The 13,906-nt window shown below is 32.6% G+C and overlaps 1 protein-coding gene across 1 annotated transcript in view; it reads left to right on the top strand.

Annotated features, from left to right (window-relative positions):
- The first annotated feature begins 670 nt into the window (after window positions 1-670).
- LOC148275444 (sodium channel protein Nach-like) overlaps window positions 671-13,906 on the top strand; it is a 50,353-nt gene continuing 37,117 nt past the window's right edge. Inside the window, exons 1-2 of the mRNA XM_088235705.1 lie at window positions 671-678; window positions 12,058-12,154. Of these exons, the coding sequence (XP_088091831.1) occupies window positions 671-678; window positions 12,058-12,154 (105 nt within the window). The remainder of the gene's footprint in view (window positions 679-12,057; window positions 12,155-13,906) is intronic.

Below are 13,906 nucleotides of genomic sequence, written 5' to 3' on the forward strand. Positions count from 1 at the left end.
AGCGGACTTTAATGATCGCGTATTTTTGACATAGCGGGTTTTACAAATGGTTAATGACTGTTTTTTTATTGTTAACTTATGTTTTAACTTATGCGTAAGACGTATTTAACCAAGCCAATAGTCTGTTTGGAACACACCTTTATCTTTACAAGCCAAAAGTTGATATACCTAACTAAATCGTTATAGAGTAAAAGAGAAATAAACACATGCAGAATAAGATAGATAGATAAATAATCAAACAAAATGTATTATACGTGATGTTCAAGTAACTAATTACTCCAAAAAAAAGCAGCCCCGAAAAAAATGAAAAAATTATAAACATGTTGAAAGTAGATAACAAAATAGAAACTAAAAATCAAACATTCTTATTTTACATTCATAATAAGTAATACAGTAATAATGATGTTAACATTTTGATAAAATAAATTAACTTCTCAATGCAGTATTTTAATAAACAATTATAACTACTACCTACTAGTAAAATCATCATTTTTCTTGAAACTTAAAAAAAAGAAGTGATAGATAGTCTCGATGCATACCTATATAATTTTAAAGATTGTAATGGCTCAAACATAGACTTGTCAATTTTTTTCGTCCCTGTGTACAATGGTAGCGGTATTGCATATAAATCTTGCCTCCTTCTTTGGGGCAGTAGTGTCCAGTTATCAATATGTCGCAGTTAGTACATCATTTCTTTTTTTTACGTACTTATTTTTATTTTTCAAAGATATTACAAATACGGGTAGCTTTGTTTTAGGACACTCTACATGACTGCAAAAACCAGGTTTAGATCCATCGGGTGGTTGTCGAGATTTATTATAAGTATGGGACGTTCAAGGTTGTACTTTTTTCACTTTTTTTAATAAAAAAGGTTATTATGTTTTGAAACTTAACAGGATCAGTGGACATAGGGTCCTTAGTAAAACCTTAGGTTCGTGACCTTGAACGACCACCGTTCATGCCGCGATTTTGAAAAAATGGTGCATAAAATCAGTTTTTTGTATATAATTACGGCCTTGAAGGTTTTATAGAAAAAAATATACAAAAGTCCGAGAAAATAAAATTTACTCAAAAATCGTTTTAATTTTTTTTTCGTTGGACCAATATTTTCCAAGATATACGTTTGAACATTAAATACATTTTATCAAAATAGCGGAAAAGCGGTATTTACACCTATTGGGTGGTTGTCGAGATTTATTATAAGTATGGGTCGTTCAAGGTCATTCAGTGTGTACTTTATTTAATAAAACAGGTTATTATGGTGGACATAGTGCCCTTAATAAAACCTCAAGTGCGTGACCTTGAACGACCACCGCTCATGCCGCGCGTTTTTTAATAAATGGTGCTTTAAATCAGTTTTTTATGTAAAATTACGTCCCTGCAAACTTTATAGATTTTTTTAATGAAAGTCTGAGAAAATAAAACTTACTTATAAACCGTAATATTTTTTTTTGTACAACCAATACTTTCCAAGATACTCGTTTGCCTATGTGCAAATAGCGGAAACTTTTTACTAATTATTTGATAGTTGACCTACGAAAAGTCATCATCATCATGTCCGCTACCTAGTTGGAGCATATGGTGTTCACAAAGATCCTCCAGGCATCTCGGTCGGCTGCCAGCTCCCGTGCATCCTCACAAGTCAGGTTCGCATCTCGTAGTTGTGACATGAACTACCAACGTAATTAGCAGTGGAGGTCCAAGACGCCGAGAGTAACTAGCACCAACTAGGTGATCTAAAATAGGTGAACTAAAATGAACTGATCACCGCACCTTAACCCAACAGATTATCAAAATACGCTGCATTTGGTTTACAAATGCTGTACCCTTTGCACCACAGGGCACGTATAGAAATATGATGATGATGAATTTTGTAAAATGTACTTTGAAATACAACAAATCATCTAAAAAATATATATCTGTTCTGTTTTGGACATTAACACTTAAAATCAAACCATTTTGTCGTCACACACGATGTGATTATTTCTGAGTAACGTCACGTTTGATCACGGTGTTAGTTCGTTAGAGAAGAAAGACACAGGAGGCAATTACCCACAAATTGAAATGCTATTCTCTTCACGCTTGTAACGTGTCTTTTAAATTACACGTCATTGACAAGTACTGGATTTTCTTCAATGTACTTCTTCAAGATTAACCCTTTAATCCCTGAACAGATGATTTTTTTTCTTTTTGAATAAGGTTATTTATAGCTTGAAAACGTTTACGTATTTTTCTTGTTCTTTTTTTTAAATTGAAATATTTGCGTTCTTATGATTAACCCAAATATTTAATTTTAGAGGCTATTTTCAATAAGTTGTAAATAACTCACTATTGGAAAATGGGAATCGAGTTGGATTAGGGTGGAATTCGAACCGTAGACCTTTGATCCGTGAGTCCGAGACACTAGCTACAAGACTACAACCAGATTGTTTAAACACAAATTTGTACCGTCGGGGAATTGCATTATAAAAAATGTTTTCTAATGCGAAATATTTACAAAAATGAATGAAAAACTCGCTTTAAATTAAAACCACCAAAAAAATTTTTTAATCAATAACTTAATTGCTATCATAATTATACTATTTAGGTTTGTAAAGGAATAGTAATTTCACGCAACCAAACGTGCGACAGCTCTACGCAATACCAATCCCCGGGGCCCTGATTACAATAGAAACAGAGTTATCTTTGACTGTCCATAAAGAAAAACCGATATTTGTGTACCGCAAATAAGTATATTTGCATATAAAAGCTGAAAATGAGTATATTTTTTTTTCATAGTCTTTATTCAATAAACTATAAACATTATTACAATATTAATACATTGTAAATAAAACAATGTCTTAAAATATTTTTTGTCCCGATAAACTATTCAATAATAGTTTGCCATCGGGTGGGTGCTCACACATTAGTTTTAATTAATACCGTCAAACATGACAATTTTGCCCAGCCATGACAATTTTGCCCCCTGCCGAAATCCTTAACTTTTATTATGTTCCGAAAAATGAGCGTTGACGCGTGCGTGAACATTGTCATGTAAAACGCGTAGTAGAGTATAAAAGACTAACAGTCTATACCAGTTTACTAAGAATTTAAAGCTGTGTGTAGCGCCTTTTCACGCTGCTTCACGTTTACCGACTACAAGTTAGGTTCCGGAACTTAGGGATGGAACACAAGACGAGTGCCTAGTCTTTGCCTAGTGCTGCATCTAGTATAAAGATATAATTCCAATGTCGAAACCACTAAAAAATGTTCAAATATGTACAGACAGAAATTAGTTATATCAAATATATTCTTTTTCGCACATTAATTTCCAAAATTTATCCAAACATTAATGTTTTTTAAAGCTTTGACTGCTGACATATTTTTTTCATTTTGCGGAAAATAGTTTTTAATAGTTTTAAATACAATTCAGAAACCAGCAAACACAAACTAATGTCGTGAATTTATGGCGCTCTTGATTTGAATATAATTTAGTATTTGCGTTTAACATGTCATCTAGTTTCCGTTGAATCTAATAAATAATTCAAATTTATTTCCGCTCACGCCCTCGCACACAATATTCTTTTAATTCAGTGTTTATTGGAATATTGAATAAAAATGATCATTTGTTAGTTTTTGTATAAATACCAAGTCAGAAAAAGGAACCCTTATATTTTCTGCAGGCATTGAAATACAAAAAAACATCAAAAGGTACAAATTATTTGTGATTATTCCTCTAAATACGTGAACGTATATATATTTTTTTAAATCCTCATCATCATCATTCCTTTTCCGCACCTAACGATGCGGTGCATTGGTACACCAATCGCAGCGTATCTTGATAATTTTTGTTACATCAGGGTAAAATGATTAGTTTTACGCTTCAGGTGTCAGTCCAGGGACTATGAAATATTCTTATGTGAAAATACTTTTTAAATAAATATTTTCATGTCAGGAATTAACCATGTTTGGAATCGAACCCGAGACCTCTTGCATGTTAGGCAAACGAGCTGACCGCTACACCACGAGGCCGACGTTTTTAAATCAGTCAAAGTTTAACATAATTTAAACGAGAGAAACTGAAAAATGTTGATAAATTAGCATCTACGTACAGTCTTTTATATTTAATGATGACAAGAAGCATTCGTCGCTTCACAATAATCATTCATCATCATCATCATCATCATCATCATAATCATAATTGGTGCATAGGGCACTGCATTGGTACACCAATCGCAGTGTACCTTGATAACTTTTTTTTCATGAAGAGCGGATCATCGGTCTTACTCTTCAGGTTTTGAATAAATATTTCATGTCAACCTTGTTGGGAATCGCACCCGAGACCTCTTGCATAGTAAGCAATTGCGCTGACTACTACACCACGAGGCCGATTATTATATGTATTTTACTATACAACAACACCATAACATTGAATAACAATTGATTTAATCAAACGTGTTTATGACAGATTACGTAGGCTTTTTACAAATTTTAGCAAAATAATAAGTCGCAAATGCTTATTGGCTTGATTCCCTTTGCCAGAATGAAGATACATGTAGGTATGAATACAACCCGCTTTGATGGGTAAAACTTCATAAAAAAAAATTGACCACTTTTTTTATTAGAGAAATTAAATACGGATGTTATATAATTTCACAAATTTGAAACAACCCGTGACCGGTTTCATCACTATAGCGGTATCTTCAAGTATTTTTATTATAAATATAAATATCATTTTAAAAAATTAGGTAGGATAACGATATAAAATCAACGTGACAATTATTATATTTAACAATAGTCAAACTACTTTATTTATTTTTTGACAGAAATATATTTTTGCATAGTGACTGGGTTAATACATGATAATAAAATGTCATTTTAATAAGTACCTCGGTATGTTTATTGTTGAATTATTGTTTTTTTATCAACTAGTGCACCTTAGACATAATTGAATCAATTATTATTAAAAGACACTTTCTTCCAATTTTTTATGTTTATTAAAAGTACAATTTTTATTGTAAAAATCGGACAAAAATGTTAATTAATAATCGTTGATTCAATTGTCAATGAGTAAGTTCAGTGGTTTTTATTTATTTTTTATTTGATAATATACTATTTTAAAGTTATGTATTTTTGAAATAAAATAAAAAGTGAAACGTCAGAGGTTCATTTCCGCTTATTCTCATTCAGTTCTTCCCATTGGTACAGAAGTGACAAGCAGATCGGAAATCTTACATAGCTCTCAGATCATACGTTAATTCATATGAACCAGTGACGTCATTCAAAGTAGTGCGTTTTTATTGAATTATTTATTATAATTTTTTCCTTAAATTTTGAAGAAACTTTGCCGTACAATTTAATGCTCTAATTTTTACCGGGCGCAAGAAAACATTACTTGTATCCAATTGCCCGTAGGACTGAAGTCCAGTTCCTCATTGGAAGGTCTGAAAATCTTATTTTGAAGTTTTAAACAAATAAAAAAATTTAAAATCCTATTTACGTATCGTCTTTAACTTCCTTAATAAATTTCAAAGACATCGTCAATTTTTTAATTTGCAAATGTAAGAGAAATGTTGTTTTGACCAGAAATGAAGTAAATATTTCTTATTCTTTCACAGAAAAATGAAGAACAGAATGGAATGGGATCCCTTCAAAAACAATAAAAAAGATCCAATAATCTTGAATTTTTATAGGAATAAAAATTCAACACCAGAAAAGGGCTATGTACGGGAAAATGATAAATCAGGACTAAAAAAACAACCATTTTGGATAAGGCACACTATTGAGTTTCTGCGCACTACAGGACTACATGGATACAAATATATCGCAATGGAAAATATTCCTTACATTGACAGGTTTGATTAATTAAATTAAATTGCATTTGAATCGGGTTGTGGTCCCGTGGCTAGTGTTGCGGACTCACGGATCAGAAGGTTCGAGGTTCGAACTCCACTCTACTCCAACTTGATTTTCATTTTCTAATAGTGAGTTATTTACAACTCGTTGAAAACGGCCACCAAAATTGAATTATTTCGGTAAATTATAAGAAAGTTAATATTTTTTTTATTAAAAAAAATAAATTGTTGCAAGCTGGCTTTGGCTAAACAAACAAACAAACCATTACGCCGTTTCCCCGTAGGGGTAGGTAAAGAGGATAGAACGTCATATCACTCTGTCTTTGCATACAGACCTCGCTTTCTCTACATTAATTTATCTTCTCATGCACGCACGCCGATTATTCCTACTCTTGACATGTCTACTTTCAAGTATTTGATGGAATTGATTGTGTCACGTTTTTCTCGATCATCCTCGTTTTCTTCATTCATCAACATCTATCAACAAGGCTTAAGTTTTAAAAAATCCCAAGATTTTTATAAAGTGAAAATAAAACAAATCTTGTACGGTGTGTTGATTATTTGAATATCAATAGACGAAGAGTTTACTAATAAACTGATGAACTAACATATTCTATAGCCGTCAGGATTGGAAAAATTAGATCGAGGGTGAAAGACAAATTGACTATAATATTGAGAAGCACTGACGGCGATATTGAACGCAGTACATGTACATTTTATAAAATACGAATCTTTTGTAAACGAAAAAGAGTAATACAACAATAATAAGAGTAACTGATTGTTCATTAAAGCTAAAAAAAATGTTTTTGCAATGTGCGAATCTGAAAAGAGGCCCCAAGTTCTCTAAAACAGATACGGGAGTGGGGGGGGAAATACCGCTCCCACTATACCCGGCCGGCGCGCCTCCCCCAAAGTGCATATAGGGAGGTGCCGGCGCTCGGCCCGGCCACTTCGCTGGGAGCCGCCGCACGCGCCACATCAATTACAAAATGCCTTTCTAAAGGCAAACATTGGTTTCGTTTGCAAAGGCAGTCCTTAGTCTCGTTTACACAAATGCAAAGTCCCATGTTAGGGCAATAATTGGTCAAGCGTCTAGATGCTGGCCCTTTTCAGGGCCTGTAACACAAATTTCTGCTCTATAGTACCCCGGTATCGCTAAAGTCAGACCCGAAAGTGGAATATTCATCCTTTATTGTAGGTCCAACATTTAGCCTACAGATACCGGGGGCCCTAACTATATTATTGCATATTTCATTCACATTTTTAACCGTCCGTTACACCCTTATTTTATCCTGCCGTATGGATTTGTAAGGTCCGAAAAGGGCTATTCTCTAATGGTAGTTTAAATTTTAACCATTATAACGGAAAAGTTATTATAAGAAACATTTATTCGCTTCAATTAATCATACTATACTATATTAGATATTATGCACTATAGGGTCTAAGCCGCCGTTTCCCGTAAAGCGGATTCCAACTTGCGAGACGCGGACTATAGCCAGGGATGGCGCCATTTTTGGTTTGGTAAATAAGCAATTTTATACCATAATATTTACAAATAAATAAAACTTCACATCATTACGTTATAGTAAAAATTTGTGAATGTTTATTTTTTTACATACATTTTAACCCTATAACACGTTTGGTTATATTTCAAAGATATCTATTGATTCAGTTCATACTTTACACACAGTACAAGCACTAGGAAATTAACTTAATACAATATCGTTGGTTACACGGGTTGACAAGCACTAATTTTACAGATTGAGTGGCAGCGGAATTGTTATTCACAACAGGGGGTGATCTCGGGATCCGGGTGGCCAAAACACGTGTGTGCCTCGGACAACCGAACTAGCTGTTCCTAGTAATGTGATGTCTTGCACCGTATTCAGAAGTTAGCGAAAGGGCCGAACAGCCAGCATTCGTACTTCACTGAGTAGGTACTCGGGATCAAATACTAGGATCTCGATTAATCAAATTATATGTTTGACCAAAGAACCCGGATGAGCCAAATAAGGCAAGCAACTAGGTAAGCGAGGGTTGACAGTATAATATGACTGTACGGGATGAGAGTCAGGGCGTAGTCTAGTACCAAAGAGTTCCAGAAAAGGAAAGCAAGCTGGTTCGCTAGGAGAGCCCTGAGTGGGTGTCCTTACCAAAAAGTACCAAGAAGTTAGGTAAGCAGAAAGGTTAGAGGACGACTCGGAATACTCTGACTTCTGGGGCTAGAAATCCGCCTTATAAAGGACAAAATCGAGGGGGGGATGAGAAATTTAGGGGTCTCGCGGGGCCTGGGGTAAGCGCGGGTGGCTGGAGGGCATCGCATTGGAATGCGGCCGAATATGCAAACCTATACCATATGTTAGAGGAGTTGTTTATAAGTAACTATCTCGTAAGAAACGGATAACAGTATGCGAAAAAATGTATAGGGAAAAAGCGGGTGCTATAACCCCTATTAAAAAACGCTTATTTTTTATTATTTAACCCATCTCTAAATATGCCAAAAACATCCGCGTGTTACGGCGCTGTTTAGTCATTAAACATGCATAAAAATGAGAGATTTTAAATCGGAGAAATGAAACATTTACAGGCAATTGCTTCAATTATTCATAGTTAAAGTCAAAAGTAATAATAATTATAATCTAATTGCAAACACAATAAGCAAAAAATTGTAAACACAATACGCCCATGCTCGCAACATGAACGAAATAAACCTCTTTGACGAAATTCGAAAAGCTACTAATTGGCGTCTGTCAAAAGAAATTGCAACAGCGCGTGAAATTGTCTCTCTCGCTCCCAAACATATTTGTACTACTATTCTCTTTTAAGTATTTTCTCGGTATGAGTGATTTATCTACAATTTCTGATAAAATGCTATTTCTGTTCCCGATAAGTATTAATAAAAAAATATATTAACCGATACATAAATGTATAACGGAGGAATATCGAAAATTTTAATCAACAATTTAAGTTATTAGATGCAATGTGTACTACTACACTACTACATACCACCGGGAAGAACAGTTGAAAGTATTTATATTGTTTATTTAAAAAGCTTTTTACACTATTTTAATACCGATATAAGTTATAAAAAAATCTAAAAAAAATTTAAAAAGTAAAAAGTAACAAAATAAAGCAAATATGAGTATGAGTTGATTATTTTTATATTTTTATATGGGAGTTGCTTTTTTCCCTTGCTTATTATGTAAAAGGCTTATAATAACTGCAAAAAGTATGTTCTTTCTAATGACTCATGACAAATACGTAAATGACGGTAGAAGTACGTAATTTTACATCCATTTTGATACAAGTATTGGAATTTACAAATATACAGGTGGTAGGTATTACAAATCTTTCAAACAGAGTATATTATAGTATTTAAATAATTTTATATAACATATTGCTACTTTAAGTTTGTCTGCTTTACAAGGCTTCAATTTCTCGACGTCCTAAACGACCACTGCTAATTTAGTTGGTAGTTCATGTCAGAACCACGAGATGCGAACCTGACTTGTGAGGATACACAGGAGTTGGAGGCCGACCGAGATGCCCGGAAGATCTTTGTAAACACCATATGCTCCAACTAGGTAGCGGACATAGAATGATGATGATGATGAATATGAGTTTAGGTTGGTCAATTATCAAATAATTGGTGAAAAGTTACTGTAAATACTACTTTTCCGCTATTTGCTCATAGGCAAACGAGTATCTTGGAAAGTATTGGTTCTACGAAAAAAAAATATAACGGTTTATAATTAAGTTTTATTTTCTCAGACTTTCATAAAAAAAATCTATAATGTCTGCAGGGACGTAATTATACACAAAAAAACTGATTTAAAGCACCATTTATTAAAAAACGCGCGGCATGAGCGGTGGTCGTTCAAGGTCACGCACTTAAGGTTTTATTAAGGGCACTATGTCCACCATAATAGCTCTTTTTATTAAAAAAAGTACACACTGAATGACCTTGAACGACCCATACTTATAATAAGTCTCGACAACCACCCGATGAATCTAATCCTGGTTTTCACTGCCATGTAACGTGTCCTAAAGCAAAGCTATTTGTATTTGTTATATCTTCGAAAAATAAAAAGTACGTCATATTCGTTTCTTACCGAAAATTACCGTAAAATACCATAAATTACGGTATTTTACCGAGCCTTTAGGTAAAATTTTGCAATTTTACATCCATAGCAGTAAGGTCAATTCTAAATTTTGCTAAAAATAGCCAGGCCACTTTCCTACAAAAAACTATAATAATCACCTTCTAAAAATAGTGTCGTTTTTAAAACGCCATTTCTTAATTTGCAGATAACACCCACAGCTCTAAAAAAATCTTACAGTACTGTAAAACTCCAACTAAAACTGGTTAAATACGTGATAAGATACTTGTTTGAAATATAAAAAATCTAATTTATTACTTGTTTATCATTTTCAAAGTCAAAAACATTCCAACTGTTTAATATATTTGATTATTCACTCTTTTCACAAACGTGCTATTATATCAGTTTCACTTTTCTGTGACTGGCTGCTTTCTGCATAACTACGTTTAATTTTACCGCAAAGTTTCTCGAAAATGTATGAAAAAATGAATAGATATATTTTAAATAAAAACGATCTACAAAGATAAATAAAAATATATATATACATTTTAAAGTAACCAACTGATGTTTCGGTTACGGTATTAGTTTTGGCCAAAAGCTAAAGATATATAAAAATAACTGAATTTGAAAATAAATTACCTTAAATCAATACTATTCGACGTAGAGAAGGAAAAAAGAAAAAAGAGGAAAAATTAAAGAAGTGAAAGGAGATGTTTTTTCAGACGTGATTTAAACAGAGATACTGTAGTAACATCTTTGTTGGTGGATGGAAGATGATTCCACAGTCGAGCCGCATGGTCACTATATGAGTTAGAGAAGAAAGAGAAATTGTGGATGGGTATTAAGAGAGTGCTTTGAGAATGAGAACGAAGAGGTAAACCATAAACTGATAAGTGTTAATTTTTTTCACGGATATAGGAGCGTTAGGACTATGAAGTACATTGAATAGAAGTGACAAAATACAAAAAAAAGTTTCCCTTATGCATAAATATATCCATACATGCATTATTTCATTTTATTTTATTAACACAAACGGCAAATCTGCCTTTTACAAACATTTATAATATTAACATATTTGGCTTAATATTTATTTCCCTTTTTTTCAAAAACATGAATTTTAAAAACAATGCGCCTGAACTTCAGAGATCAATAAAAATAAATATCCCAACTAGAAACAAAAGACAAAACTTATTCTTTCATACCGATAACCATAGAACTAACTAAGGTTTTCATTCCCCTATGCCCAGAATTCTTCGGTCTGCTAACAAACATACCAGTCTTGATTTCTTTGATAACAAGTTGTCTTTTTTCATACGATCACTGAATCAAATTCAATTATAAACATCTCTCTCCCGCTTTCACTCCCACCGAGTCTACTTTATACCAATTTGCTTTTCTACTTTCTTTTATAATAATTTTCTATCTAGAAATCTGTCCTTAAAAATGCCCATTGGCCCAATGCCCATTACCCATAAATAAATGTATCCTGAAGTCGTTTAAGTTTATTAGATTTGTTTATATTTATGCCTTTTATTTCATTGCGTATTTTATTTATAACTTATTTTAATGAGCTCGTTAGGTTTAACAGTAAGAACGCCTTGCCTCCTTTTGGGTATTTTGAAGTGACTTTTAACATACTCAAATATGTTTCGGTTTCAGCCGAAACTAGAACAGAAGCCGAAATTCGGTTTCAGTTTCAGTTACGGCTGAAAATCTTGTTTCGGTCTGTCATTAATATTTTTTTGATGTACAGAGATATAATTTATCATCGCTTGACTTGTGTTTAGAGTTATAATTTATAATGAATATCAGTAAAAAGTTATTTTTCTATGTAAAGGAATAACCCGCTAAGCCTCTTCTCTAGACGCTTGTCAGAAGGTGGAAAATAAGATATGGAATGAAGTTATGAAAAATATACCACAACACGCAGACCGATTGCGAAAAAAATCTCTCTTGTTTTTTTTCTTGCAACTGACGAGAATCAAACGCGCGACGCTAGTTTCACGGTTAGCTGTCTTACCAACTGCGCCACGGCGCTTGTCATGCAGCAAATTACATAAGTGTTTTCAATCATTTTAATACCATGAAATTTATAGCGTTAATTTTTTAATTAATATTTTCAGGATATTCTGGACGATCGCTGTGTTTGCCTGCTTGATAGTTGCAATAGTGGTAGTTCTTATAGCTTGGCAATGGAACTATGAAAACGCAACACTAACGGTTTGTAAAACTTTTTATCTATGTCAAAAAACAACATTTTTTATAATGTTGAATGATGCTTTCATTTTACATAAATCTTACATGGCCTCTTCCTCAATCAATACTTCGTTTCACCAGAGCAATTGCACAGAAACATATGTATAGTGACAGTTCAAACCCCTTCTAGAACTTCTATCTAATTATGATTATAACAAAGCAGCCACTTTACACACAGTGTAACATTCACCATTCTGTCAATGTTAAACCAGTCAATGGTGGATGATAAGTCCTGCAAATGCCCTGACTTCCATATTCCTATCTCAATAGTTCACATATTTGACAATGTCTGCTGTCATGATGGTAATTAAGAACCAAACATCGGCAGTGAATAAAACCAGTGCATGACATAATTATTTGTAAAAAACATTAATCGGCTTCCGGACGGTCGTAAAAACCCTTGGAACCTTGATTGATAAATAGATTAGTGGCAACCTTGATAAATAAGCCTTGATTAAAGTAAAAACGTATTTTTAAAGGAAATTAAAATAAAAACTAACTTAAAAAACTATGTATCTAATACCCAAGGAAACAAATTATATTTTAAAATTAAGCCAAAATAAAACAAATTTGTTTTTATCAACATATTTATTTAAGTTCTTTGGCAGACTGAATTTTTCATTTTGTTTTTTATCTCTTTCTTAAGTTCGCTTATATTTCAATTAGTATATTAACTAATATTAACACTTACTTTGATAATCAATGTATATCATCTTACGTACACATAACATTTATTTTTAAATTCATTTAAACTCTTTTCATTCTTCATACATTTTTAAACCTTTAAACATAATGCAATTTCAAGATTCAGATTTTTTTTTAATGGCAATCTTATTCTATCTTTACGTCTAGCAATATTATTTTTACTTTTCGTTTTTTTTTCACTATCTTATTGATGAAGTATTTCGACATTTGATTATTAAAAAAAATAAATATAAAAGCAAGCATATTATAAAGTATATCAGTCTCTTTTTTATTGGTATCCAATTGAGTTCTTCTCGATTTTTTTTCTATTTTTTTATATTAACCTTTCTTTAGAACTATTCTCATGGCTCTATCGTAAAGCATTTCTAATTTATTTAAATCTTAATCGTTGGCTAAAAATAATACTGTAGAGAAGTGATTATGTGGAATAATAATTATTGTTAAAAGTAATATCTTTGAGCCAACCAAAAACAGGCCGATCAAAAGAAGAATTGGTCAAAAATTTATTTATGCTAAAATACTAAATATGTATGTATGAAAACATAAACACATCATTAAATCTAATTAATTAAAAAAAACGGGTTTTATTAAATGGGGGAACTACAAATAAACGTAAATAAAAGTGCAGTTATGCAATACATATTAAACGGTAAAAAAGTGGAATCAGGTGAGATGGAAGCAAAGGGGGAGAAGAACCATGAAAGAGAAGGAATATAATAAAAAAATAATTATATTATGGAAAAATAAATTAAGGGAAGTTAGGATTCTAAGGATACATAGTAATATTTCGGGCGCTTCTTGAAGGTGGACAGAGAAAGTCCATTTTTAGTCTAATGTCTACTTTATTACCGAACAATATTAATTAATAAACTTAACCTTAATAAGAAGCTTAACAAATTACAACAGGGATGGAGAATGCCTTAAATAAGGAAATATGGAAGTCAAGGCATTTACAGGACTTATGACCTGACATTGGCTGGTTTAAGTGGCCACTTTACACTCTGTGTAACA

This window comes from Micrasema longulum, unplaced genomic scaffold (assembly GCF_059751315.1).
Source record: "Micrasema longulum isolate JH-2025_06_02 unplaced genomic scaffold, ASM5975131v1 h1tg001422l, whole genome shotgun sequence".
NCBI classification, from domain to species: Eukaryota; Metazoa; Arthropoda; class Insecta; order Trichoptera; family Brachycentridae; genus Micrasema; species Micrasema longulum.